The sequence below is a fragment of the Girardinichthys multiradiatus genome, chromosome 12 (assembly GCF_021462225.1).
Source record: "Girardinichthys multiradiatus isolate DD_20200921_A chromosome 12, DD_fGirMul_XY1, whole genome shotgun sequence".
In the NCBI taxonomy this organism is placed as follows: domain Eukaryota; kingdom Metazoa; phylum Chordata; class Actinopteri; order Cyprinodontiformes; family Goodeidae; genus Girardinichthys; species Girardinichthys multiradiatus.
In genome coordinates this window covers 18,975,019-19,002,745 of record NC_061805.1, presented here as the reverse complement: position 1 = coordinate 19,002,745, position 27,727 = coordinate 18,975,019, and the positions used below count along the sequence as shown (strand labels likewise).

General features: G+C 38.4%; 1 protein-coding gene across 1 annotated transcript in view; it reads left to right on the top strand.

The window, feature by feature from the left end:
• Window positions 1–27,727, top strand: part of aacs (acetoacetyl-CoA synthetase) — a 56,259-nt gene that overhangs the window by 4,840 nt on the left and 23,692 nt on the right. The window contains exons 3-10 of the mRNA XM_047382351.1: window positions 2,727–2,847; window positions 3,511–3,624; window positions 12,045–12,142; window positions 12,761–12,875; window positions 13,240–13,321; window positions 13,457–13,610; window positions 17,550–17,630; window positions 20,781–20,905. Of these exons, the coding sequence (XP_047238307.1) occupies window positions 2,727–2,847; window positions 3,511–3,624; window positions 12,045–12,142; window positions 12,761–12,875; window positions 13,240–13,321; window positions 13,457–13,610; window positions 17,550–17,630; window positions 20,781–20,905 (890 nt within the window). The remainder of the gene's footprint in view (window positions 1–2,726; window positions 2,848–3,510; window positions 3,625–12,044; window positions 12,143–12,760; window positions 12,876–13,239; window positions 13,322–13,456; window positions 13,611–17,549; window positions 17,631–20,780; window positions 20,906–27,727) is intronic.

Below are 27,727 nucleotides of genomic sequence, written 5' to 3'. Positions count from 1 at the left end.
GCACTGTGCAAGCAATCATATTGAAATGGAAGGAGTATCAGGCCACTGCAAATCTACCAAGACCCGGCCGTCCCTCTAAACTTTCATCTCGAACAAGGAGAAGACTGATCAGAAATGCAGCCAAGAGGCCCATGATCACTCTGGATGAACTGCAGAGATCTACAGCTGAGGTGGGAGAGTCTGTCCATAGGACAACAATCAGTCGTACACTGCACAAATCTGGCCTTTATGGAAGAGTGGAAGGAAGAAAGCCATTTCTCAAAGATATCCATAAAACGTCTTGTTTAAAGTTTGCCACAAGCCAACTGGGAGACTCACCAAACATGTGGAAGAAGGTGCTCTGGTCAGATGAAACCAAAATCTAACTGTTTGGCCACAATGCAAAACGATATGTTTGGCGTAAAAGCAACACAGCTCATCACCCTGAACACACCATCCCCACTGTCAAACATGGTGGTGGCAGCATCATGGTTTGGGCCTGCTTTTCGTCAGCAGGAACAGGGAAGATGGTCACAATTGATGGAAAGATGGATGGGTCCAAATACAGGACCATTCTGGAAGAAAACCTGTTGGAGTCTGCAAGAGACCTGAGACTGGAACGGAGATTTATCTTCCAACAAGACAATGATCCAAAACATAAAGCCAAATCTACAATGGAATGGTTCACAAATAAACGTATCCAGGTGTTGGAATGGTCAAGTCAAAGTCCAGACCTGAATCCAATTGAGAATCTGTGGAAAGAGCTGAAGACTGCTGTTCACGAACGCTCTCCATCCAACCTCACTGAGTTCCAGCTGTTTTGCAAGGAAGAATGGGCAAGAATTTCCATCTCTCAATGTGCAAAACTGATAGAGACAAACCCCAAGAGACTTGCAGCTGTAATTGCAACAAAGGGTGGTGCTACAAAGTATTAACGCAAGGGGGCCGAATAATATTGCACGCCCCACTTTTCAGTTTTTTATTTGTTAAAAAAGTTTGACACATCCAATAAATTTCATTCCACTTCACGATTGTGTCCCACTTGTTGTTGATTCTTCACAAAAAAAATTGGATTTTATATCTTTATGTTTGAAGCCTGAAATGTGGCAAGAGGTTGAAAAGTTCAAGGGGGCCAAATACCTTCGCAAGGCACTGTATCAGTGTTTTTTAAGCACTCCCAGAGTTGAAAAGATGGCAGCACTCACTCTCCTGCAAGTAGCAGCCATAACTCTGCTACTGCTTATCGTACTAAGTATTTCAGGCCCCGCCCCTTACAAGCAGCAAAAATCAGCTTTTTACCTGGCTTGGCTGGGGGAAATATTTCGCCCTGGATGTACAAGACTGGTCTTGTTAAGCATGTATGTAAATATATGTACACTACCAGTCAAAAATGTGGACACACTTTCTCAATAAATTGAACGGTAGTGTATTACAGATAAAGATACTATGGTAGGTGTAAACGGGCTGGAAGCACATCAATGATGCAAACTCCAAAACACACAAACAAAAAATATCGCAAAGGACAAATGCTGCAAAAAGCAAAAACAGCAGCAAGTTGAGAAAGGCTGCTAACTTCCTCCACAAAATGGAAGTGTGTCAGACCTCTAGGGGAAGTCAATCATCAAGTCATATCAGACCAGACCCTTAGTAAAAACACTAATGAGATGCCCTGAACAAACTTGGAGGAAAGAAAGAAAATGTATGTTTTCCTTCATATCTTTTTTTAAACAAGTTGTCGTAATATTTAGCAAGTTATAGACCAGCAGCATATTTATGTCTGTAATATTAGTGGTCGACTCCCCTTAATGGTGCACTTCCATTTTACAGAGCGAGTTTGAAGATCTTAACTTGCTGTTGTTTTTTTCTCTTTTTCCTTTGCATATGTTTTATTGGTTGTAGGTCTTTGCTTCTCTCTATTTACGGTGGCAGCGTTTTTCTGTTGCATTTGTTTTTCGTGGTTGTGTTTTTTGGAGTTTGCAACATATATGTGTTTGCTGCACGTGACCACCGTAAGAGAGAATGGAGAGAAACATAGATAAAAATATATAAAAAAAACAAGGTAGCACACTTTGTAGATAACTGTTTCAATATTTGTTATAGTGTATTTTGAATAACTGTAAAAGTATGATACGTTTATATTGCTGTTATTAAAAGAAACACATAAATATCTCCTGTGTGAAACAGTTAGCAAAAAAAACAAGACATTGCTCCCTTGTAACATTACATTAACGATTCGATTTACGCACATTAACTCATTCTAGCTTGAGACAACTATAAAAAGGAGCATTCATTTATTTTAACATATCTTTTTTGCACTATTACTGTTGATTATCTTGATGTTCCTTGGTTCCAGGATGCAGACACTTCCTTGAGGCAATAAACTAGGACATGATGGACACACCTCTTTTGTACACATGGATGTTGTATCATCCTGGACTTGATGACCACATGTGCTCCTCCACGTAGTCCTTTTTAATATTTGTCCTGGAACATGGGGCTGGGACTCAATTTATTAGTCAGTCGACCATTTTGGAGCAGTGCCACATGGTGGGCGGGGCTACTCCCTCACTAGCAGTTTGTTTGTACTTTCAAACTAAATTAGGTTTTTTATAGAAAAGTATTAATCGTGCAAAATTGCACGTTATTGGAACGGGATTTATTTAGTAAGAGAAACATGACAGAACAGACTGAAATGATGTGGTTTTTGAGTCTTTGTTCCCTTGTGTTTTTCATGCTGGGCGTACCAGGTGGTGGACGTATCCAAGCGCATCTCAGATGTTCCAGAGTGGTTTAAAGGAGCTCGACTCAACTACGCAGAGAACCTGCTTAAGCATGCCGACCAGGACAAAGTGGCTCTTTATTCAGCAAGTAGGTAGATGAAAAAGAGTGCTGATTAATACTACACCATGTTAAATGTTATTTTAGTCTAAAGCCACGAACAGGAAGAAGGCTGGATTTGAACGAAGCGAGTTGAGGGTGTAGTGGAAGACTTCAATCGATGTGGTGTTGTGTGTCTGATGTCACTTTGTTATTAAATTAACTGCTGCTCCCTTCCCTGCCTTTCAGTGTCACGTACTAATGGATAGGTCCTTCTTTATTGGTGTGTGTTTGAGTGTGTGTGTTCCCTGGAGAGTGTCTTGTACATGCCCAGCCTCCCTGAGGAGATGTAATGTAATTGTAGAAATACCCATTGTTCAGACTGCTGTGGAGCCTCTGTGAATGTCAAAAAGGTATTACGTAGAGAGATAGGGGCTGTTTTCCTGTCTGCTGTGATGTTCTTACCAGATAATCAGTCACCTGCAGTCTTTTTGTCATGATATTTTCCCATGTCGGGGCTTTATTTCTCATCTTTCTTGATGTTTAGATGTGACTTTCAGGGTAACAATATTTAGCAGTCCCTTCTTCACAACAACTTATAAAACTCAAATAAATCCAATCAGATCGGTCATTTGTGATAAAAATATTTGGAGTGTATGCAGTTTTCTGTCTCTTGGTTCATGTGGTATTTCTGCTTGTGTCTCTGTCTTCCAGGGGAGGGGAATGAGGAGATCATGAAGGTAACATTCGGGGAACTAAAGCGTAATGTGGCATTATTTGCTGCAGCTATGAGAAAGATGGGTATTCAGACGGGAGACAGGGTTGCAGGTGAGTCTTAGTGTAACGATAAAAGTATTCATAACTGTTACCTTTTCTCTTTATAACCACTATCTTCAATGTATTTTATTGAGATTTCATTTGATCAACACAAAGTAGTGCATAATTGTGCAGTGGGAGGTAATGCTACATAGTTTTCATATTTGTTTACAAATATAAATCTTAAAAGTGTGGTGTGCATTTGTATTCACCCCCATTTATTTTGATACTTGGAAGTACATTCCAGTGCAACCAATTGGCTTCAGACGTCACCTAATTAGTGAATGGCATATCTGTGACAGCCTTGGAGGTTGGTTATAGAAAATTGCAGTAAATTTACCATTTACCAAGATGCCCATGGAAACTCTGGAGGAGCCACAGCTCAGGTGAGAGAATATGTTGGCAGGACAACTATTGGTCATGCACTCCACAAAAGAAAGCCATTGTTGTATGAAAGCATCAAAATGTCATGTTTGAAGTTTGAAGTTTGAAGAATCCACGTAGGCAACATAGCAAACAAGTAGAATATGTGCTCTGATCACATGAAACCAAAACTGACCTTTTGGTCTACAAGCAGAATGTTATGTGTGGCAACAACACTGCACTTAATTGCATAAAACCTGAGACTGGGATGAAAGCTCACCTTCCAGCAGGACAGCAGTCGTAAACCTATACCCAGAGCTACAATGGGATGGTTTCGATCAAAGTATATTCGTGTGTTGGAATGGTCCAGTTATTGTCTAGACCAGTTGAGAATCCGTGTCAAGACTCACAAATTGATTCTCGGGATCCTCTCCATCTGATCTGATGGAACTATTTAGCAAAAAAGAATTAGCAAAATTTCAACACCTAGATGTGCAAAGCTGGTGGAGATGTACCCAAAACACTTGCAGCTCTAATTACAGCAAAAGGTGGTTTTGGAAGGTATTTACTCAAAAGGGCCTAATACAAACACACAAGTACACTTTTTTCAGATCTTTTTCCTAATTAAACTTATGAAAAAATATGAATCATTTGCTTGTTGCAGTTAAACGCTACTTTAGGTTGGTCTATCACATAAAATCACAGCCAAGCTTATTAAAGTTTATGGTTGTTTAAGGGATATGAATTGCTGGTCATTGTATGTGACTTGCTCTTTATGGGCCTTATTCTCTGATGTATTCACATAAAGTTTTACCTCTCTACTCACGTTCTCCCCATTTGCCAATGTTTTCAGTTTTGAGCACATTTCAGCAAGGCTTGAGTATTTTTTTCCGTAGTGCTCAGTATGTTTGCCTGTACTGGTAATTAGGCGCGTTTTTTTTTGGCACAGCTCTCTGTGAATGTCACCATGTATTTATTCTAACCAAATGTTTGTACAAGGAGAAATGGCTGAGGCTGCTTTTTTTTTCTTCAGCACATCACGTTAAAATACATTTATACAGATCCACTCGTTTATAATGGGTAATTCAACCATTCAATATGCCTTAGTTTAAAATGGATGTCAAATCTTGAGTTTGCAAAACGTTGGAACTGTTAAAAAAAACAACAGAAAACATAGATTCATTTCTGCATTTTAGGAGTTTTCAGTACTAATAGGAACAGTTTAGGGCTAGTAATGTGACTAATATATAATATTTTATACATTGATTTTATCAAATATCTGCATGTAGTTGTTATTTGATAACGAAGCAGTTTCCCCTCAAAGCTGAGTATTGCAGCGCAGTGATGAAATTATGATGAAACCAAAATTGATGTTTGGTCACTTAAGTTTTGAACACCCCTCGGAAACAGTGTCTTCTAAAACGAAAAAACCCACCAACTATGTTTGAATCCATATTGTCTGTGTCAGCCTTTCCCAGTGTGGTATGACACAAATCTTTTGCCCACAATATGGTACGAAGCTTTACAATCAACCTGGGGTTAGGCCTGATTACTCATACGCGGTTCTCTAGCCAACTGACATTTGTTTTTCTGATATCTGTTTCACGAGTAAAAAGCTGTCCGTGGGTTTAAAATGAGATCTGTTCAGTTTAACTTTGAGTTACAAATCTGCCCTACCGATAGGCTTAACACAACTATTAACCTGTGCCATTAACAGATGTTTCAGTTAAATCTTTTGTCAAACCTTAAAATTTCAAATGCGTAAAGCTTTCAGTAGATCGGTTATATTTTTGTCTATTTAAAGGTAGTAGGAAAGGTTATATAAAATCTTTTCATTTTTCATGCTAAACAGACATAAATACACATATACACAATAGTTTCCCCTCTGTTAACCACTACTAATAATTTCAAGGTATTTCTTATGAAAGAAAATCAGTTGCTTGATTTTGACTCTTTTCTGTAATGTTTGGCCTCTGCCATCCCTTTAGTAGTGGAAATATTTATTAGCATTGATCACTAAAACTGCCTCTCCGTGTAGAAGCGGGGATACGTAGAGCTTTGAAGGTCTACTTTGATTTCAGGGGTCAAGCTGCCAGTAGCTGCTGTCGCAAGCACTGACATTCGTCCTCTAGATTGACTTGTTTAGTACATCTCACTGATGCCTAATTGAGAAAATCACCACTTGGTGACATTTATCCCACGTAAACTCCAAAAGTCATTGCTGTCCTTAAAACCATTCTTTAACAACTGCCCAGTGTGGCAGGGTTGGCTTCCTTGTGTATGTGTTAGGACTGTGTTATAACCTTATTTATAAATACTATGATGGCTTTCCAGCAATCAAAAAAAAAAAAAAAAACCTTTAGGGGTGTTGCATCAAGATTTTTACTTTTTCTTACCTATCTGAATCATTTAGCATTAGGCATTTGCCAATTTCAAGTTTTATTCTGAGACTTGGCATCAATGGCATGTTTAATACATGCTTTAAAACACAATAGGATTCAATAGGATTCACAATAGGTGGCTGGACATTGGTCCCGGTTTTCAGTTGGTTCTGGTTTTCAGTTGGTTCTTGGGGCCTGTTACCTGTCCCTAGTCTTTTGCTCGGCAGATGTGCCTATGCCTCCCTCCTTTGTTGGGACCCTCTTCCCCACTGCTTTTTCTTTTTAAATGCACACTACAACAACACTCATCAACATCACATTTGAGCTGGCGGAGGCAGGCTTGGGGTCTTTTCACACCCCCATTCGCTATTTCCCATCTGTGGTCGGAGGCCGGGAGAGGGAGTGGGCCCTCTAGTCGGGTCTGGGCTGGGGTTGGGGGTCGGGTCTTGGGGATTGTCTGGTGCTGGGGCTGGCGTTTCGGCTCTCTCGGGATCGCTTGGGTTCCTTTGGATCTCTGCCCCTGGCTTTGGGCCCTGGTCTGCCGGCTGCCGGGCTCCGGTAGGGGGGTCTTAGCCGACATTGATTGGGATGTGGCCCCGCTGTGGTGGAGGGCTGGCTGGACTGCTTGGTGGGCCGTGGTGCGCCATGTGGGGGTGCGGGTGGCCGGCGGGCGGGGCGCCCCTGGGGTTTGGGGGTGGAGTTGGCGGGGTGCCCAGTAACTGGTGCTGCAGTGGCCTTCTTCCACTGCTTCCTTCTGTGGTTCTGGCCCGTGGTCGGGCGCCGGGCTGCGGTTGGCGGTCAGGTGGGTGGGGCGGCGGAGCATGTCTTGTGACTGCACTGGGGCGGCTGTCGGGTTGTGCTTGGCCTGGAGAGGTTGTCCTGCATGCCTGCATGGCCCAGGGGGCCGGGCTGGGATCACCCGGGTCTGGGCAGTGCCGGCGCTGTCTGCCTGTCTCTGCCCCAGGAGGGAAGGTGACCACCTCCTGAGTCCGTGGGCTGGTTGCCCCTAGGGGGTACCAGCGCCTGGACTGGACCTGGGAGTATAGAGTATGCATGGGGAGTGTGAGTGAGTGTATGACGTCCATTGTTGTTTGTCTTTACGTTGCGCGTGAGTGATTTTATGTGTATGCATGAGGGTGGGAGTGGGTGATTGTGGCCCCATATTATGGGGGGCCTATTTCCTCCCCGCCACACTACCTGCCGGTGGTTGGAGTCTCTGCCTGCTGGTGTACTTGTGGTTCTCGGTGTCCAGGGCTCGGTGCTTTGGTGTGTGCTGGCTCACTCCAGGTGGCTGCTTGCCGGGGCCAGGCCCCCTGGGCTCTGTCGGGCCTCTGCTTGGGGGGTGGTGTGGGTCTCTGGGTCCATGGCTGAATCTGCTTGGGCGTGGACGGCTGCCGGTGGGGCCTGTGGGCTCGTCGCTGCGACAGCATTAGCTGTGATGCTCCGCTTGTGAAAGTAAATCTGTTGGGTAATTTCTTGGCACTCAGACAACAATTCTGAGCGCTACTCTGCCGGACAGGACATGGTTAAAAAAGAAAAGAATAAAAAGAAAAAAAAAGATGGATATTGCAGGAAATTCATTAGCTGAAGGACTAAAACTCTGTATGGTTTTCATTAGATAAAAGGGGAAGGGTGGTAGAAGAAGAGGACTGTAGAAACAGAAAGAGGGAGATGAAAAGAGAGATCCTAGCTTATGCTTTCTTTTTCCTTCCTCTCCATAATTTCCTCACTTTGGTGCGTGTGTGTTGGACGCAGAGATGTCCTTGTCTCCAGATTGCATCTAAAATGTCTAGTCAATGTCTGCAGTCCAGAAGATATATAAGCACTTAGCTGATGAAATCAACTTTGCTTTACAACAGAACATGGCTGAATGCACATACACTCTTATAGACATTTTTCATTTATGCAGTGTTTAGTGTAATTGCTCTTCTCTTTGGTATATCATCCTTAATATTACCCTAAAGTGATTAAAAGAACATTTCAACACAAAACCACTGCTTGTTCTCTGGAATTTACATATGGCAATATACATAATCAGTGTTATGGAAATGCTATAAAATCTCAGTCGTTTTCTCTTAACCAAAGCAAATGTGGAAAGTTTGCCGAATCAAGTAACATCTGCAGGGTTATTAGTTAAAATACTATCTTCTCAAGTGATAACCTGTGCATATAAGAATCATAGGATCAGAATCAGAATCAGAATCAGAAAAGCTTTATTGCCAAGTACGTTTTTGGACATACAAGGAATTTGTTTTGGCGTAGTCGGTGCAATACAGTACAAATTAAACAGTACAAACATATCTACAATATAATATAAATATATGTGCACAGTTTTAAGTGAGTGAGAGTAAATATAGAGCAGTATAAGATGCAAGAGCAGTACAACAGTGCAGGTGATCATTGTGCAAGTATGGCGGTGCAAGTAAAGCAGGAGTCCAACCTGAGCGTTAATGTAATGCATAGAGTTACAAGTTACAAGTGTCCTGTCAGCAAAAAAAGGGGGGGTGTGGGGGAAAGGGAGAGTGTCAAGGTGGTTTCCGGGCTTTGTTAACAAGGCTGGTGGCAGATGGGAAAAAACTGTTCTTGTGGCGTGAGGTTTTGGATGCTGTGACAACTTAAAAAAACCCTAACTCTGACTTAAACAATAAACACACAATTCACTTCCCTTATTACATATCACTGTCCCTTCAAAGCCTACAAGGAGATCTGCAGAGATTACAGGCCATGTGCGCTATCAAAGCATGCAGCCTCTTGGATTTGCGTAACCAAGAGGGCGTGGCTAACACTTGTATACTGAGAACAATGGGGAACAATTTGTTGTTCTAGTGTCATGACTAAAACCTTAGTTTTAGGTGAATTCACTAGCTCTTTTTATTTATTTTATCATATTAAAGGATTAACTAACAATATCAGAAGGGTATTTCAGTGCTCTATGAGTGCTGCAAGTGTTTGGATAATTATTAGCAGAATGCATCCCACCTTCAGATTGAATCCGCTGGCCTCCTAATGTCAGTGTGTCATCTGCATGGCACAGCATGAAATTGCTATTATTAGGTCATTGCTATGATGTTTGAGTCGCAGTTGTGTTGATTCTGTAGCAGTGCTGCACAAATGCGGGATACATGTTGTGTGAACGTTGTGGTGGAATCTTTCAGCATGTCTAAAAGTCGGTGGCGTGATCATATTGTTTATGTTCCAGGGATAAATGCAATGAAGGTAATGTGGGAAATATATTTTATTATGGCATCATGTCTTCCATGCTATTCAAACAAAAGGTTGATATGCAATAGTGTGAGAGGGGTATTGCAATTCATAGTGTTTACTGGTTTGTGACTAACCTCTGAGGTGAATCAGGGATGCTGCGTTGGTGGTTCAACTTTAACCACAGTGCAATTTTGAGACTTTTCAGTTGATCGCAAGGCATAAGTAACATGTAGATCACAGGGCAAAAGTACGAGCTGTAAGGGGCTTAAAGCTGCCATCCATTGTCTTTGTTTAGGTTCAATTTAACAGGAGTTAAGGGCTGAAAATTGTTTTATTTTCAACCAATTCTTATTTACTAAATTAAAACGACGGCTTGTCAATCATGCACTTTGTAACATAAGAAAGAAGTCCATGGATGTCCACTGTTTGAAAGGTAAATTCTAAATCAAATAATTAAAATGTCTGCTAAAGTTTTTCTGTCCTTTTAGGATCTGATTGTTTCCTTAAAGTGAATGTTTCTTTACTTTTTTGTTCCAAAACCTTTTTACATTTATTATTCCAAACATTACTATAACAGAAAATCTAAAATCTTTAGCTTTCAGAGAATTGTGCATGTTTAAATAATTAAACCAGGCTGTTCCAGCAACGTATAAACTGTGTCGTTACCTCATAGCAAGACAGTGATTCATCACAATAGCCACAAAGGCAGTCAAACAAGATGTTGTTGTGCGATCATGATTCATTATGCAATTTTTCCTGTTCGACTGTAAGAGGGTGATTTATGAGATGAGCTGGTGGAGCCGGTGTAACAGGGTGGTGATCTGTCAGCCAAATGTATCATCCTGCCTCAATGAGCTTCCTGGTTAAAACAGGAGTTGGCGCAGCAACCAGACGAATCTGATAAGTCATGATTCATCAGACGTCACGGCACAGTTGCTGTTTGCCTTTGACCGTTTGGATTGCTTGGTTGGAACCACTGGCTGTGTTATAGTTTTAGTAGATCAGATTAGATGCATGTTATCAGTGAGGCAGCCCTCTGTTTTAAAGGTAGCGTTAGAGCTTCCATATTGCGCATGAGCAGTTGAATTTCTTTTATGAGATGATAAAGTATGGACTCTCTTCCTCTGAAATGAAACTTCAAATCAAATCTGAACGGAATAGCCCGAATGCACCGACGTCACCAAAATAATGTGATTAAGTATTTTGCAGAGACATGATACATCTGTAGTGGGATGAAAATAAACTAAAGGTGTACAGGTTGGTATTATTTGCCAGAATTGCTTCATGACAAGAATGTTTCTTTAAGCCTGGCAGGTTACTGATCTTTGTTTTCCACTGGCCAGCTGTCAGTTTTCTCATTGTTTGTGACAGTGAAGAAAAAATACATATATTGCCCTGGGTCAGGATTTTTTTTATTGAAGGAATAAGCTATTTTGTTTTATTTTTCAATCATGTTTGAAATAAACTACACTAAAACTAATAAATACTATTTAGTCACTAATTAAGAAGTCCTGATCCTGATATTATTACAAAATAAAGAAGTTTACTCTTATTTTCTTTCTTATCCCTGAAGCCTCTTATCATATTTTTATCTCCGTTGTCCATTTTATGTTCATTGTTCTTGAGTTTGGTAGTGTAAAGTGCCGTACATTGCTACAAAATAAATATATACTTTACATTTTAAGTTGCAATTCATTTAAATATTGATCCATGCCTCCCTGTTTTCCTGGGGTACATTTGGGGTACATGCTTTAAAATGGGAAAGATGAAACATGCAATTAAGTACAGCACATGTGTTCATCTTCACACGTTAGGATTTGGCCAAATGAAAAAAGCTACTTGCCGTAAACTTGCACATATCCACTGCCTGATCATTATTATAAAAATGTTTAAAAAAACTTGAACTGTGAAAGACCTGGATTTATCTAGCCATTATGCACAGTGGGGTGGAAGGTGAAGGAGATAAACATTTCACTATTACAGAACAATATGTTCAGCGTAAGATTATGCTACTGCAATAAAAGATCAATTTATTTCAAAGCTTTTTGCACATCTTTTCCAGTTGGAACAAGACATCTGGAGGAGATTGACTCTGTCAAGTAAAGGCTGCATTAAAGCTGTGATGTGGTGATTTCACTACTGCATTAACTTTTGGTTCAAAATTGACCAAATAATTACATTTCTACAGTAGTTTCTGCTAATCTTAACCTTCTGCTGAAATAAACTACAATTACTGACTCATGAGAAATTTCCCAGGAGGATCCTGATTGCTGAGTCTCTTCTCTCTTTAATACTTGAAGAATACTTGTGCATTTTTGTGCTGCCATGATAGAGTATTTACATTTTATGATTTCTTTTTTTTTTTTTTTGCACATTCGTCCTAATTTTGCCTGCTAAAATATGTCAGATGCAAGAAGTGCTCTTTTTTGTTCCTTTAACTTTGGTTGTTTTTCCTCTTCTTTCTCCCCACCTTCTCTTGATCAGGTTACCTGCCCAATGGTGTCCATGCAGTAGAAGCCATGTTAGCAGCTGCCAGCATCGGGGCCATTTGGAGCTCCACATCAGTAGATTTTGGGGTTAATGTGAGGATTGGCCTGATTTATTTATGTTACATTTCTATTGCCGAAAGATTTATTTAATTCCTATTTTAATCCATAACATTATCCCAGTGGCTCTTTCTAAACTATGACTCTTGATTTCAAAAATGTAATTAATTTAATTTAATCAAAGATATGTGCTAATTAAACTAAGGTAACTGTTGGTTATACCATGCTATAATCAGCACTGGAGGAATTTGATGTTATTCTTTTATAACAATAATATTTGCTGGTATTGATGAGATGTCAGAATTTTTTTATGTCACCTGGAGCTCCTTATGTTTTACGACTTTGCCTGTCATTAAAAAGTGTCTACTTTCTGTATGGGATCTGTTACCACCCCCTCTGGCTGATCTAAGAATTATGTTTTACTATCTTGATGAATACTGCTGCTTTCATGCACCTCGCTGTGATTTAGTATTTATTTATGTTGTTTATGGATAATATTGCTTTGAGACGTAGGTCAAACATATGTTGCTTTATATTGTGCATATTATTTCTAATTCTTTTGAGTCTTTCTATAGACTTGAAAGTTATTTTAGTGCAATATTTGTCCTTACTCACTAATTGGGTTTTAATTCTTAACCTTTTTTGTCCATCCAGGGTGTCCTTGACAGATTTTCTCAAATCCAGCCCAAACTGATCTTCTCAGTAGCTGCTGTGGTTTACAACGGCAAAACACACGACCACGTGGAAAAGCTGATAAACGTTGTGAAAGGTTGTTGACTATGTTTGCATGTAATCTAATGTTTTTCTGTACAGGTTTTGTTTTTTATTAGGTAAATATGTCCTAAAAAATGTTTGATTTCTGTTGGCATTTAAAATACTACTTAGGATGAGGCCAACAGAGCTGAATGGATTTCCATAACTGAGTTTTACTAATAGTCGTGATTTAACAATATGAAAGATATTTAGCAGTTATGTTCTATCCAAGTAACATCCAAATAATCACTAATAATGATATGATGATAACCCATACTTGGCTCTGGGAAATCCTATTAGCTTTTTTGGCTTTAGACAAACATTTTATATGTTGAGAACCCAAAAGAATCAACATCTTCCCCCTTGTCTTGTTGCCTCAGGTTTACCTGACTTGAATAAAGTAGTTGTGATCCCCTATGTTTTGTCCAAGGAAGAGACCAACCTCTCCAAAATTCCCAACAGGTGTGTGTTAAGAAAGATTTATTGAAGTTTTAAAATGTAATATAATGCATGTAAAAAGGATGTTTGGAATAGCTTTTTCTCTCCTATATAACTGAATTATTTTCATGTAGTATTTGTTTTTTCTAATATGTTCAGCGAATTCCTTGATGACTTTTTGGCGTCTGGCCGTGGCGAAGGGGACCAGTTCCCTCAGCTGGAGTTTGAGCAGCTTCCTTTCAACCATCCTCTGTTTATTATGTACTCTTCTGGAACTACAGGAGCTCCTAAATGTATGGTCCACTCTGCTGGGGTAAGAAACACAAATCATCTCTAAATTTGACAAACAAAAATCATCATGCAAGCACTAACTGATCAATGTATCAGGCTGTGGTTCCTTTTGCCAGATTTGCCTTCTTATTTGTGCTTTTGGGTTCGTGTTTCTGACTGCTTTTCAAGAATTAGACACAGCTGTTTCTCATATTGAAATAACACTTATGTTCTGTCTGACTTTCAGTTTAAACTACTGAAGGTTATTTTGATTTTGTTTCCTTTTTGCTTCAGTTGTTGGAATATAATTTTCTTATCTTTTATTGATTTGTGTTATTAATAGCTACAACAGTGGTCTATTCCAGAAAAATAAGATCCAGCTTTTAACTTTTACTCTACATCTGCAAAATAGCTTCTTTCCTTTTCCATTGATATGTTAGTTAAATTAGCCACTCAGAAAGGCCTTTCACTAACTTTGTTATGGATCTTCATCTTTTTGTGCTGATTTAATACCCATCATATTTTTCTGCCAGTGTGTTTTCAAAAGACGTGTCAGCAGATTCTACAGTTCTCTAATCCTTTTTGAAATTAACTTGCCGTCTGCTGACCTTAATTTAACTAACCACGACCAACCATTGACCTGAAACGATTCATTATTGTCACGATGGTGCATCGCCCAATCCACTACCACATGTAATTGCTGTGGGTTTTTTTAAAGGTCAGACTAATCTTGCAAACAAACCAGCATGCAAAGATGAAAAAAAACTTTGTATCTGTGCCAATAGTAATGCAGGTGACAAGTGACCTACCTTGGAGATGGTAAATTAGCAAAAAGGCTGTGCATGGTGCCTCATTTTGTCTTAAATTTGAGTTATGTAACAGTGAGCCTTTAGGTTTGTTCATGTTACTTCAGGGCTTTATTCTTTCAAAAATGATTCACTTACACAATTCTTCTGCTTTTGCTTTTTATTCAGACTTAAGTGATTAAGATTATAAAACACATTTTAATATCAAAGGTAACACCAGTAAATATAAAATGCAATTTTAAAAGCATAATTTCCTTTATTAAGGGGCACTAATTAAAAAGGGAGTTGCCTCCTTTGTTAAATCCTTTTTCATATGTAGTTAACCCGCAGTTTTTAGAAAGCTGAGTTTGATTTTAACAACCACACCAAGGCCTGATTATTGCAACTCTATGACTCTAACAACAAAGTAGGCTAAAAGATAAAAAAAACAAAAAAACACACCATGCTCTGATCTAAAGATATTCAAGAGCAGATGAGGAAAAAAACATTATTGACATCTGTCGGTCTGGAAAGACGTACACATTTTTGGCTTTGTAGCTCCAGCGAACAACATCTAAAGCACTGCAGGCCTCACTTTCCTCAGTTGAGGCTGGTTTTCATAATTCAACAATAACAAAGAGTCTCTGCAAATCAGGGTATCCCTGGGATTTGGGGCAAAATCCATTTGCAAAACCCACTGCTGGCCAAGAAGAGCGTAAAGGCCCATCTCACATTTGCCAAAAAAAACTGCTCCATCCTCAAAAACATAGCAGTGGTACTATTATGGTCTGGGGCTTCTTTGCTATTTCAGGAGCTGAGCAACTAGTTGAATTTGATCAAACCATAAGGTCTGCTCTCCAGCAGAAATCCTAAAAGAGAATATCCAGCCATTAGTTCTTAATTCAGATTCTCTGATGTGAGGTTCAGTGATGTTTTCCTTAGTTTTCCTTAGTAATGGTTTCCTTACTTGTAGTAGGATAAAGTAATGCCAGTGTGAGCATGTTTGAAAAGTAAATAAATCATTGAAGTGATAGAAGCTAACCATCTAGTAAGATGTGTGCTGTATCAATCTGCCTCATCAACTGATTTGATATATCATCTGACTGTGAGTCTCCCAGGACAATTTTCTAACTGTGGGACCTGGAAAACAAAGGATCGTGCCATCTTCAATGACGTTGCACAACTGGCAGCCTGATGCTAAATCTAATGGATTGAGCCAATCTTTGTCAAGATTGAGAGCACTGAAGAGTTGCATCTGACCGGGAAGATTGATATAGCCGGCAGGGTCAACTAACTTTTCTCACGGTAGTCATAGGGAGGCTGTTTGGCTGGAAAAAACGGCAACAAACCTAATAAGTCTCATGTGAAATTATGGAGACCCACTTGTTAATCACCTGCTAATATAGCGTTATATCCCACTGATATGATGTTTCTGTTTGACTCAGTTCTAAAAGGCGTCTGACTAGTTTGTTAGCTTTCAACACTCCAAGGTAGTATTTACCTTCTATTGTATAATTGCACCACTGAAGGTGGCAGCATGTTGAAGTAGCTCTGCTGCTTTGATTCTGATGTATTCTTTTTAAGAGCTCTGATTGATTAAAATGTGCCTCTGGCTGTATCCACAGTGCTTTCTGATTCTATCTACACAGTGTTTTAAAGGAACTGATACAAGACAACATTTTAAGATTATTTTCTTACTCATATCACCTATTATCCACACAACTGTGGTTAAAGAAGAAAGAAAAATGTTGTCACGCTTTCTATCACCACAAGATGGCAGCAGACCTCCATAAGCAGACCAATTGTTCTTTGTTTTCCTATTATTAGTGTTTGAATGACAATGTTCTCTGTTAGAGGGAGAGTGCCAGATAAATGTGAGATTTTAAAAGAACATTAATACTTAGAAAATAACACTTTTCACATATAGTTGAAGTACTGCAACGGAAGCATTTTTGCATTCTTTAAAGAATCTTTTTTTGTTTCCATTTTTCCATCCTTGTCATTGATTTTCAATCTAAACTTCTATGCTTTTAGATTTTTTTTCTCCCTCCCCACCTGCACATTTTACCTACTCTTTCACACTAATATTTTTCTCTCCCTTTGTCTCCATCTCCCATCTCTTTCCTTAGTGCTTCCTCCCTCTTTGCATCTGGCCGATAATTGGGCCGTAATGCACTCCCGGAAACGTGTCGCATTGTGACAATGGTAGTCCTTGCTGCCTCAGCCAATTAGTTGTGGTACTGTTCTGCTTTCTGCTTTGTTACGGCTCTGTTAACATCCTGCCAGTGGTAAAATGGCACAGACCAAATGGCGGATATGGCAGCTGAGCCTCGCCAAAGTTTCTGTGCAAATTTGTAAAAAGACCTAAAATGCACAATTGCTAACCACAGTTTACACTCTCCTTCAGCAATAATGACCTAACCAACTGTGCAGAGCTCAAGACTTTAACCTTTCCACAAATAGTTTGGTTTGTTAAACACAGCATTTACTGTGGGCTGAGGATACAAGAAATGATTTAGTGGTTTTTAAACGGTGTTGTTTTTTTGGACAAACAGTATACAGTGGAGAAAATATAATCAGTTGCAAGTTTTACCGCAAATATTATATGATTTTTTTTTTTTAAATTGTTTTTAACAGACTTAATTGGATAATGAAGTATTGAAAAAATTGTAGCAGCAACCGCAATAAATTCTAACACCCCTGGTAAGGATGTGTAAAAGAAAAGCCTATGATAAATTAATCTTAAAACATCTGAAACTACTGAAACTCTGAAAAACAAGGCTGGACGAGCACCAAACCTTTTAATTTTATTTTGCCGCCACTTTTCACTATTCAAGGCTTAATGTTAGAGTACTGCAGCAGAGGACTGCATCACGTTATTGTGGGTTCCAATAATAGTGGAGGGTTCTGTATAATCAGTTTATGTGTTAAAGTTTCTGACCTTTAATGCAGAGGGAGCTTTTATTATCTGATTCAAGTCTATTTGTTCTTTTATTGGTTTTACTTGTTTTAATCTTAGAACTCTGTAAAGCCATTACATTTCTGATCTGAGTTTGTTTGTTCTTTTATTCTTTGCTTACTGTAAAGCTAACCTTAGTGTTTTAAAAGTGCCTTATATGTAAACTGGTAATGGTAAGTCATGATTAAGGAAAACATGATGCACTCTAACAAACTCAATCACTTCCTCCTCTCTTTAGGGCACGCTCATCCAGCACTTGAAAGAACACATTCTCCATGGCAACATGGTCTCCAATGATGTCATCATTTACTACACTACTGTAAGTTGCTGTTTTTTGTTTTTTTTGCCATCATTAATAGTACTCTTAAAATCCCAACATCTTAAAGCCAACTTCAAGACACCTATTCTCAAGCTTTCGGCACCCCTTTTCCACCAGTAAAAGTATAGAAAATGTGGATTTTAATGGGTTTTGTTTCAGAAGGATTTTAAAAGCTGGTGTGACACCTCCTAAACTGATGTTATTATAGCATCTCTACTCGCTTCACTTCCCTTTCACTGCAACAGATCTGCAAGGTCATTCATGGCGGTAGCTCAGACAAACATTTCCCCACACTTTTCTAACTTAGAATTGGTGTGCACATGAAGCCTGAAAACAACAACAACTAGGAACTCCTTTCACAGAATTGTTGCCAATTGGAGCCTCGTCGTCTCTTTTTATTAAATTTAGTTATTGAGCAAAGCTTTATACATTGATCTTGCAAGGTCCACACATTTATTTTCTTTGTGGTTCACATGCAGTGATCTGAGTTTCCGCAAACTGCTTTAGAGAGCTACCAACGTCCCACCTGAAGAACTTATCTATACCTTATTTTGCCTGAAAATGTCCGGCTGCGTCTAGAAAAAGGATTTAACATCTAAAACTAACTTAGTGCTAAAGCTACGTTTTAATCACCTCCTATATGAAAACGTATTAAACTATGTTTTGCTGAAAATTCTAGCCGCTGTGTAATTACCAGCATAAAATCATCACCTTAATACTTACTGCATAATTGTTGTTGCATAACTGTTTTTGGATTTAATTCCATCATCTAAAGTAATGTAAAAAAAAATGCCAGAATGAAAAAAGACATACAAATAACAGGATATTGACAGAAAGTTATTTCTACTGGTTTATGAACCTGTTTTCATTTTGTACAAGTGTTGGAATCCTGACGTGTGCCATCCGTGATGGCGCAATGTTGAGAAAGTACATGTGTTTTCATTTCTTACTCGTCTTACACAGAAGGAACCTCACTATAGTGTTCAAGAGACAGGAGAACAGAGAACGCACCTTCAAGAGATCATCAAATGTTTTTCAAAAAACTAAAGACTTTGGGCCTGGCAAAAACTTTGCGATAACATAAATCGTACAAGACGCGGTACGCTGTGCGATCTTGATCACAAATCTTAGTAGTAACTCCGTTCACGCCATATAATGGAAGATACTAGACTGTATGATTTGTTTCCGCAGCAGAATCATGTCACAAAAATCTGACAGATCTCAATGAATGGGATCTAAGTGGATGTCATTGCTCCCAATATTAGGGAGCAATGACTTCCTCTGAGGAGGGGGAGACAGCTGTGGAACTGCTCATGGACAAAGAGGACAATTATAATAAAATTGTTGCACTAGCAATCACACTGCACAATTTTTTCAGCGAAATCTCAGAAACTTGTGTATATTTGTGGTAGGGTGTCTTTGGTCGTAAGAGTGCCGGTGGAAAGTACAATGATCACACCTCAATCTGACTACCAAAAGTTGTTTTTATGATTAACACACAACAACAGCCAGTGATTGACCATCATGAGTTTTACAGAGTTCTTGTACAGTGTGAAAAAGGGAAAAAATATGGAATTTGATTTTATTATTTTTCAGATCTGGATAAGTTGAAAAGGTTTGATTTTTCCTGACATTGTTTTATTTTCTCTTGGGCCACAGCATATTATGCTTAATAAATGCATTTATATTGCTTATTTTTATTTATTTTAAATTCTGTTCTTTATCTTTGCCAAATCATTCTTTAATTTTAACATTTTACCCATTTGGCTTTTGGTTCACTGACTTAATACACACTAATTCAAAAGTTTAATAAAGAGCAGGTTAACCCCCCCTTTTGGACTCTAGAAAGTTTGAAATTCAGTTTGAACTGCACCTGTGATATTTTTAACCAAATTTGGTTAAAATGCTAAACAAAGCACTAAAGCAGCTCTTTTTAGGAATCCATACAAACAGAATAAAAGTATTATAAAGTTAGCAAACTGTGCTTTAATGAATTCCAATTTTTTCTGCGATAATAAGTCTATGAGTTAAACTGAAAAAGCAAGAAAATGTCCCTTTATCAAACTCAAAATCAGAAGCCAATTGAACCTTTTGTTTTGTGGTTTATGGAACCTACAGTAATGACCTAACGGCTATTTAAGTCGTTAAGATGCCGGGGCAAATCTAGAAACATGAGTCTGGAATAATATAGACTTTTGAAATGGAAACGTGTAGGATCCCTGGTTTTGAGGAAAAAATATGATTCAAAGGGATTTGTACAGTTTCCAATATGATGATGTGTTCACGGTTATTGATTATGTTTCCGCGGTCATGATAATAAAACAGATACTAGTTCCTTAACCTAGTGTATTTTCAAATGAAAAACGAACCCACCTGTTACTTATTTTAAATAGTAGTTTGTGTTAGTAGTACGTTTTTTTGCATAAGCTGATATTTCTTAGGATACCAAGCATCTTACAATAGCGCACAGCTGGAAAACTCTATGAAGGTGCTAATGTGGCATCAGAAATCAGATATGCTTTAAAATAAAAGACAGTTTTTGAAATTAAATGCATAATATTTAGGTTCATGTGGATAATTTTCATGCATCTTAAGGACAACATGTGGCCCACAGACCATAAAATGCAGGTTCAATATAGGAAGGATTTCTATCAACCCTTGCTTAAAAAACCATTTAATACATGCATTTTGCTTCTGTTTTGTGGATATTTATTTAAACTGAGAGTTATTTAGTATGTCAAGTGGTGAAATCAATTATTCAGTTAAATTTGCCCATATTTTGGTTTCGAATAAATTATTTTGTCTTACTACTAGCCCCAAATCACTTCAAAACCTTGGTTTCTGCTTGAAGTTGATGACTGGGAGAAGTCAAATGTCTGACCAAAGGCTTCTCCACCACTTGGTATTGTTAAAAGCCGCTGTTTTAGCCCTGCAGATGCTCTCGACGGAGTGGAATCAATATTTGTATTATTAGTACCGATGAAGAACGTCGCCAAAGCTGTATCGCAGCACGCTGCCAAATGAGGAACGCAATCATCTGCGGGAGTAGTCCATTTTGCTACCTTCTGCTTTATCCATGTTGATAACAAAAGGAGTGTTTATTTCAGATAACTTATCACTGTGGATCTGTGTCTATGTGTGTTCTCTTAGACCGGCTGGATGATGTGGAACTGGCTGGTGTCTGCTCTGGCAGTGGGGGCCTCAGTGGTTTTATACGATGGTTCACCGCTGATGCCAACAGCCAATGTGCTGTGGAACCTGACAGACAAGCTCAGGTGAGTTAGCAACACACAAATGCACAAACAACACAAACTGGAGAGTGTAACTATAGGAAAACAAGGTGAGAGGAATGTTGTGTTGTTCTTGGATTGTCAAAGAAATTCATCGTAAGAGACATAATTATATTTCCCAGTTGCGGGATGAAAACGTATTATCTTAATCATAAGTTTTATAGATTTTCTACAAATGTGCTACATTTTCACTAAGGGGTACAGAGGAGTAGGTTGAAAAGAATGAAGGTTTCCTCTGAAATTGTCAGTTAAAGGTTTTCAGTACCCTGTGAGGCTTGCAAATGTCATAGGTAAAATATTAAGCAAACTGATTTCAAATGAGGGCAGTAATAGTTCTTTTTCATGTCTGTTGTAAAGCAGCCTCCACAGATATTGGCATCCCTGGTAAATATGTGTGAACAGCTTCATAAAAAATCTTACAGATAAAAACATTGACAAAAAATCCAACCTTTAATTTATGTACTTTTATTCAAAGGAAAACAAAATCTTTTTTTCATTTATTGGGGAGTGGTGGCCTAGTGGTTAGAGCAGGAGGTTTGTGTTCTGGAGGGGACACAAGGGGCTGGGTTCGTATCCCACAGATTGTCACTCTGGGTCCCTGAGCAAGACCCTTAGCCCCAGAATGCTCCCTGGGCGCCGCACAACGGCAGCCCACTGCTCCCTATAAGGGATGGGTTAAATGCAGAGGGTCTAATTTCCCCTCGTGGATCAATAAAGTATCAATTATTTATTTATTTTATTTAACATAATAACTGATGTCCAGATTATCGCATCACCATCAGTTCTTCTCAAAATAAATGAAACTGAAAAACTTTGAAACTGAACTTATTCTTCACTTTTGTGAGCTAATCAGAGCATCAATAACTGTTTAATTCTTTATCAATGACTTCCTGTTTCCTTGTGATGTACTCATTTTAACGCACACACACACACACACACACACACACACACACACACACACACACATCTATCTTTCCCCTTTATCCATTCTTCAAAATGGGAAAGACAAGGTTTTTATCTTTAAACCACATAATTAATCAGGTTAGTTAATTGAGAACTTGTGCATGCATGCATGCAAGAGTACGGCCATGAATAAAGTTTTGTGCAGGATTTAATGTGCATTTAGATGACAGAAAAAATTACTTAGTAAGCTTTTATTTTCCATTTACTGATTTAGCATTTATCGGAAAAGTTCAAAGGAGAAAAAAAGGGTACTGTAAAAGGTATTTTTTAGCTACAGTTTAAAACAAATAGTTTGGGAACAAAGTGAACATGTAGTGATTATTGGGAATGTTAAACGGTATTGATAAGATAGGGTTCTATTATGTGGATATTTAGAAACTAATTGTTGGAGACATTTCTGTATGTGTATGTATATGTGTTAAGTTTTAGAGTATTAATGCAATGTTATGTAAGCTGCAATAAGCATAGAATGGTATGGGATTCTCATGATAGGATAACCCTCAGTGGAAAAAAAGTCCAAAATCAGGATACGACTCTATTAACACAAATATTTAAAACTGAATTGTTTAAAATTGTATAATTGCTTTTATTTGAAACAGAAAAGCAACAATTATTTATGCGGCTGCTAAAATGATCAACCCAATTAAGTATTAAAGTTACAATATTGTCATCTATACAATTTATTACTTTGTTTTTGAAACATAGACTAAGACAAAAACCTAGATTACACAGCTGCTAAATGTAATAATTTTTTAGTGCTTATTGTACAGATAATTTTACCCTTCTGCAGTTCTTGTCTGTCCAGAGTGACACAATATCAAGTGAATATTAGCTGGTTAATGAGCAAAGTTATCTTCCTGGGTAGCTAGCCTGCAGTCTGTTGCTTAGCGGAGAATATCTTGTGAACTCCTGTTTTAAAGCTGCAGTACCATTATAACAGTGCTGTGTGGCACTCCCTTCCCACACTAAGACTGTCTATGCTTTTCACGACCAAAAATCTTTAGCCCAATTTGTCTTTCTGGTAAGAAAGAAAATTAGAATCCATCTTTCAGCTATCTGAGCAGGACTGCGCAGCAACAGTTGTAGGAGCTGCAGAAAATTCTGGTCACTCGACGCACTTTCTCCTTTGTCTCTTAAATTTTTTGTGGTTTCGAAACCCTAGATTTTTAAACCTGGGCCGTCGAACCTTGTTTGCCCTTCAGTTACCTGCGCTCAGCTGAACAGAACATGTTCATGCTGCTGCTGTAGATCTGGACAAGCAGGTGTAATGTGTTTCTCATTTGATTAAATAATAATCAGGACTTCTTTGTCGGGCACTTGGGCACAGATATGCATCTAAGTGTATTCCACATGTATTACGGATTTGATCCACTTTTAAAATGAATTTGGCCGTAAGTTAGATTTTTTCTTTTAATATCACTGATGATTTTTGTAAAAAACGTTTTTTTAATAACTACTTTCTTTATTACCCCTTTTCTGTCCATTTCTAAACAAATATTCTCTCACACCACCTTCCCTAACATGACATACACAATATTTATTTGTACTTGGCTAAATGTCCCCGTTGCCGTTCCAACCCCCACTTTCAATATTATAAACACTATATATTATAAACCCTGTTGATCAGTCTGCGAGAGCAAAGGTGAACTATCAAGTATTAAAGTGTGTGAACGGGTGAGGTGGATAAAAGGTGCTGTGATGGGTTTAATTTGTATAAGACAGATGGTATGGACATATTTTTTCCTCACTATGGGGTTTTTTAAATTGTGTGCTTTGTCTGAGTAAATTTCAAGCATTTCCAATGAAACTTTAGAAAGGTTTATGTAAGTCATAAAAGAAGTGGTTGAATGCTGCCAAAATAAAATATGCCAGTACTTTCAGCAGCAGTATTCTTAATTATCTGTGTGAAATTAAGCCCCTGAGGAGTTTTCAGTATAACTTCTAAGTTGTTTTTTTTTTAGTTAAATTGTCAGCCTGATTATGTTGCATCCTGTTCCTTCAAGCTGCTTGGGGTCCAGTTATCTAACTGCTTAAATACAGCGCCTTGCACAATTGTTCACGCCCCTAGAACTTTTATGACAATTTTATGTGAATGTGCAACACAAACTAGCACGTAATTGGAAAGTGAAAGGAAAATCCTACATGATTTTCACAATTTTTTATAAATAAAAATCTGACAAGTATAGCGTTAACACTTTGTAGAGCCACGTTTTGCTGCTATTACAACTGCAAGTTTTTTTCTGCTGTGTCCCTATCACCTTTGCGCATGCAGAAACTAAAATTACTCTCCATTCTTCATTCTTTGTTCTCTTCCACAAATTGAATAGTCTAGACCAGAAGTCTAGACTTTGACTGGGTCATTCTAAAACATGAATATGCTTTGGTCTAGATCTTTCTATTTAGCTCTGGCTACATGTTTATGGTCGTTGTTCTCCTGGAACGCATACTTGTATCTCTCAAGTCTCAAGTGTTATGCAGCTTTTCGATCGGGATTGCCCTGTATTGGGCTCTAGCAAGCTTCCAACCTTCCCATTCCCTGAGCCTCCCTGGCGCTGCTGAAAAGAAAACACACGCACACACACACACACACACACACACACACACACACACACACACACACACAAACAGCTTAATTCTATTAATAGCAATGTGTAAAATGCTGCAATTACAAAGGAGAGCAGAATTTGGTTTGGTGTCATATTTCAGGTGTCTTGCATTTTGATTAAAAATGTTGCTAGTTCAAAGGACTCAAAATGGTCTTAATGCTGATACCTGATGTTGGTTTTGATTGGCTGAGATACTAAAACTCACAGAATGGAGGGGACATTGTGTAATAGTAAAGAAAGAAAATAGTCTGATAAAGGTGGATGCAATTTTCAGCAAAAGCATCACCATTACATATTTTCCTAAAGTTATCCAGCCCTACCCACAACATGATGCTGCCACCACCATGTTTGACGATGCTAAGCTGTGTTTTAGTAATTAGGTTAATGCTAAAGGCATTTGATGCCATAGGATTTTATTTAGGGGTTTTGTATATATAGTCACAATAAAATACATTGTGGTTTAGGGTTCTAATGTGACAAAATATGAAAAGGTCCAAGGCGTATAAATACACTTGGAAGACACTTTGTAATAAGGCTTTAAAATGTATCAGAATTTATATTAGGATAATGGACATGTGAAACTATTTAACAGCCGATAAAGGAGCTAGTTGTTAAGGGTTTATATTGATTGACATTTTTTGATAAACTCTTTTAATTCATTACACAACAGAAAGCAGCTCCTTCAACTTAGTGAAATACCTTGCATGGATTCAATAGTCAAAAGCAAAGGCATTTTTGCTACGGGACAACAAATGGAATAATTTAAATCTATAATAATAATAAAAATATATATTTAGGAAGTCTATGAGGAGGCTAGACAAGTCTTACTACTTACTGTACTTGGTGTGTCCTTCAGCAAATATATCAGTTCAACATTTTGCTATTTTACACCATAACTGTGACTGTGCATTACTGTCCACACGCTGTCAGGCAGATGTTACAAAAAAGTACCACAGTCAGCAAAAGTGAGACTTAAAGGCAGTGCTACCTGTGTGAAACATCTTTATAGGTGACACATTGCCTTCAGCAAAGAAGGAAAGAACAGGAAGGACATTTTGACACTCTGGAAGTTGCAAAACTGCAAATAAAGACTGCTCCTGCAAAAATCTCTGACAGAGACTTTTAGTAGATCCCAAAGTTACTGAGGTTGGTTTAAATGTTCCTAGTGAGTTGAGCATTTATTATATGATGTCATTCAAATTTACGTAGTGGTCGCTTGAATGAACAGGACTGGGATATAGTAAGCAGAAACTTCCATGCAGAAGTCTTAAAAAAGCAACTTATATGACAGAAAGATGGATAATACCATGAAATGTGAGAAACCTGAACCAATTAGCTGCTGATATTGCCACCTTAGACATATTCTTTAGAACCTGAAGTTTCTGGAAGAAAAATACAAACCCTCTGGGAAGACTGCCATAAATCTTTACAGTTTTTCCTATCGAACTGATGTTGGACTTTTTAATTGGAGCTGAAACTGTCAGAGACCTGAAAAATGCAAAACCTTCTGTTAGGCTTAGCCCCTCACCTTGAATTTTGTAGGTCATTTGTGTTATGGTAATATTTCATTGTTCCCGTGCCTCAATTGTTGTAGCTATTGACCTTTACTGTACTAGCTTTCAAGTGAAAATGGAAAATGATTCATGCAATGTTACTTGTGTCAAAAAATAATCATGGTGAAAGTCTGATGTTGGTGGTGTTTTTGATAGCTATATCAAATGAAGCTCTATAGAAGCTAACAAATGAATGCTAAAAAACTATGTATAGTTTCTGTCATTCCTGCTAATGGTAGTCACCTTGTGCAGCACTTTTTAAAACGGGAAACATTTAACTTAAGTTTATTTTAGGGAAGAGGGGGAATAACCTGTAAGGACTCAAATCAGGATGACAGGAAAGCTGAGCATTTTCAGATGAAGTTCGAAGACAGTTTGAGACTCTGACCCAAGATTTCTTTAGTCTTCTAGACTATAGACTTTTTTTGTAAGCTCACAACCCATCATTTGTTAACAGGAAAAGTCCACTATATTTTTATTTAAAATGTTTATAATGCCATGAAGGCCCAGAGCATCACATATCCTTGTCCAAATCCAAAAGTATTTTTAAAGGCTGTTTACACACCCCATCCGTGCAAGCAAATTAGAAGGGTGCTGCATACTCTGACAGAAACTGCAATCTCTTCATGCAGTGTGATGTATTGTGTAGCACATACCATCTGAATGCGCTGAAAACTACCCATGAGGAAGTTGTACATATAAAAGATTTCAGTGAAACTATCCCAGAGGACAAAAGTGGAAATGGAATTGAATGTATTCCTGTGTGCAGCAAGGAAAAGGTTACAAGATTCAATTTGTGTCAGATTCCACGTGGGAATGTGACTTCTGAAGCTCCTGTGGTCTCAGAGGATCTTCTTGTCTCTTCAATCTTTTGTCCATTACTGTTCTGTTCTGATGTGGTGGTAGATTATCTTTACCAAAACCGAATCTACAATTTCTTCATTGTTCAGTTACTGTTAACATGAAATGTCAATTCTCCTTCTTCAGGATAGAGAACTGATACAGTCTAACTCATCGCATCACTGGAGCTCAGTTTCTGATGCAAACTGGGAAGAAAAATGAAATACAAAGTAATTTAGTCAGTATCTGATTTAAATGGCAAATTATTTAAACAAAATTAGGACATTATAATTGCAAGCCTCAATTTGGCCTATTTGCCTCTAAGCTGGAATTAGTGTCATAATTTTAGATGCCAGTGACACTCCAGGGAGAAAAGTAAATAATCAGACGTTTTTGGTCCAAAATCTGTTGTTTGAAGCTTTTAATTTTAACAATGGTTTCTTTATCAAACATGGCAATTTCTTTCATGTATCCTGATGAAGTCCTGTGGGCACAATATGTTAAAAGTAAGAAAACGTGTTCCTTCTGGTCTAGGACACCTGAGAAGAGAGCAGAGGCTCATTTACATCCCAGCAACTTCCTTGTAAGAGAAAAAACAGAAGAGGTGTCTAGAATAGATGCAATGAAAACTGGGGCTTCAGCTGCCACATCACAACACGGAGCAGAGAAGCACAATGCAATAATGACTCTGAGGTTCTCTTGTGTCTGATTGCTTTTGAGCATCTCTTATTGATTTAGCAGCTTCCAGTCACATGTCCCACATTCGAAGCGCACACATTCGGTCATGCTGTCACACAGCTCTCACAGGCAAAGACTCACAGCTTCTCCTCCTCCCTCCATCCTAA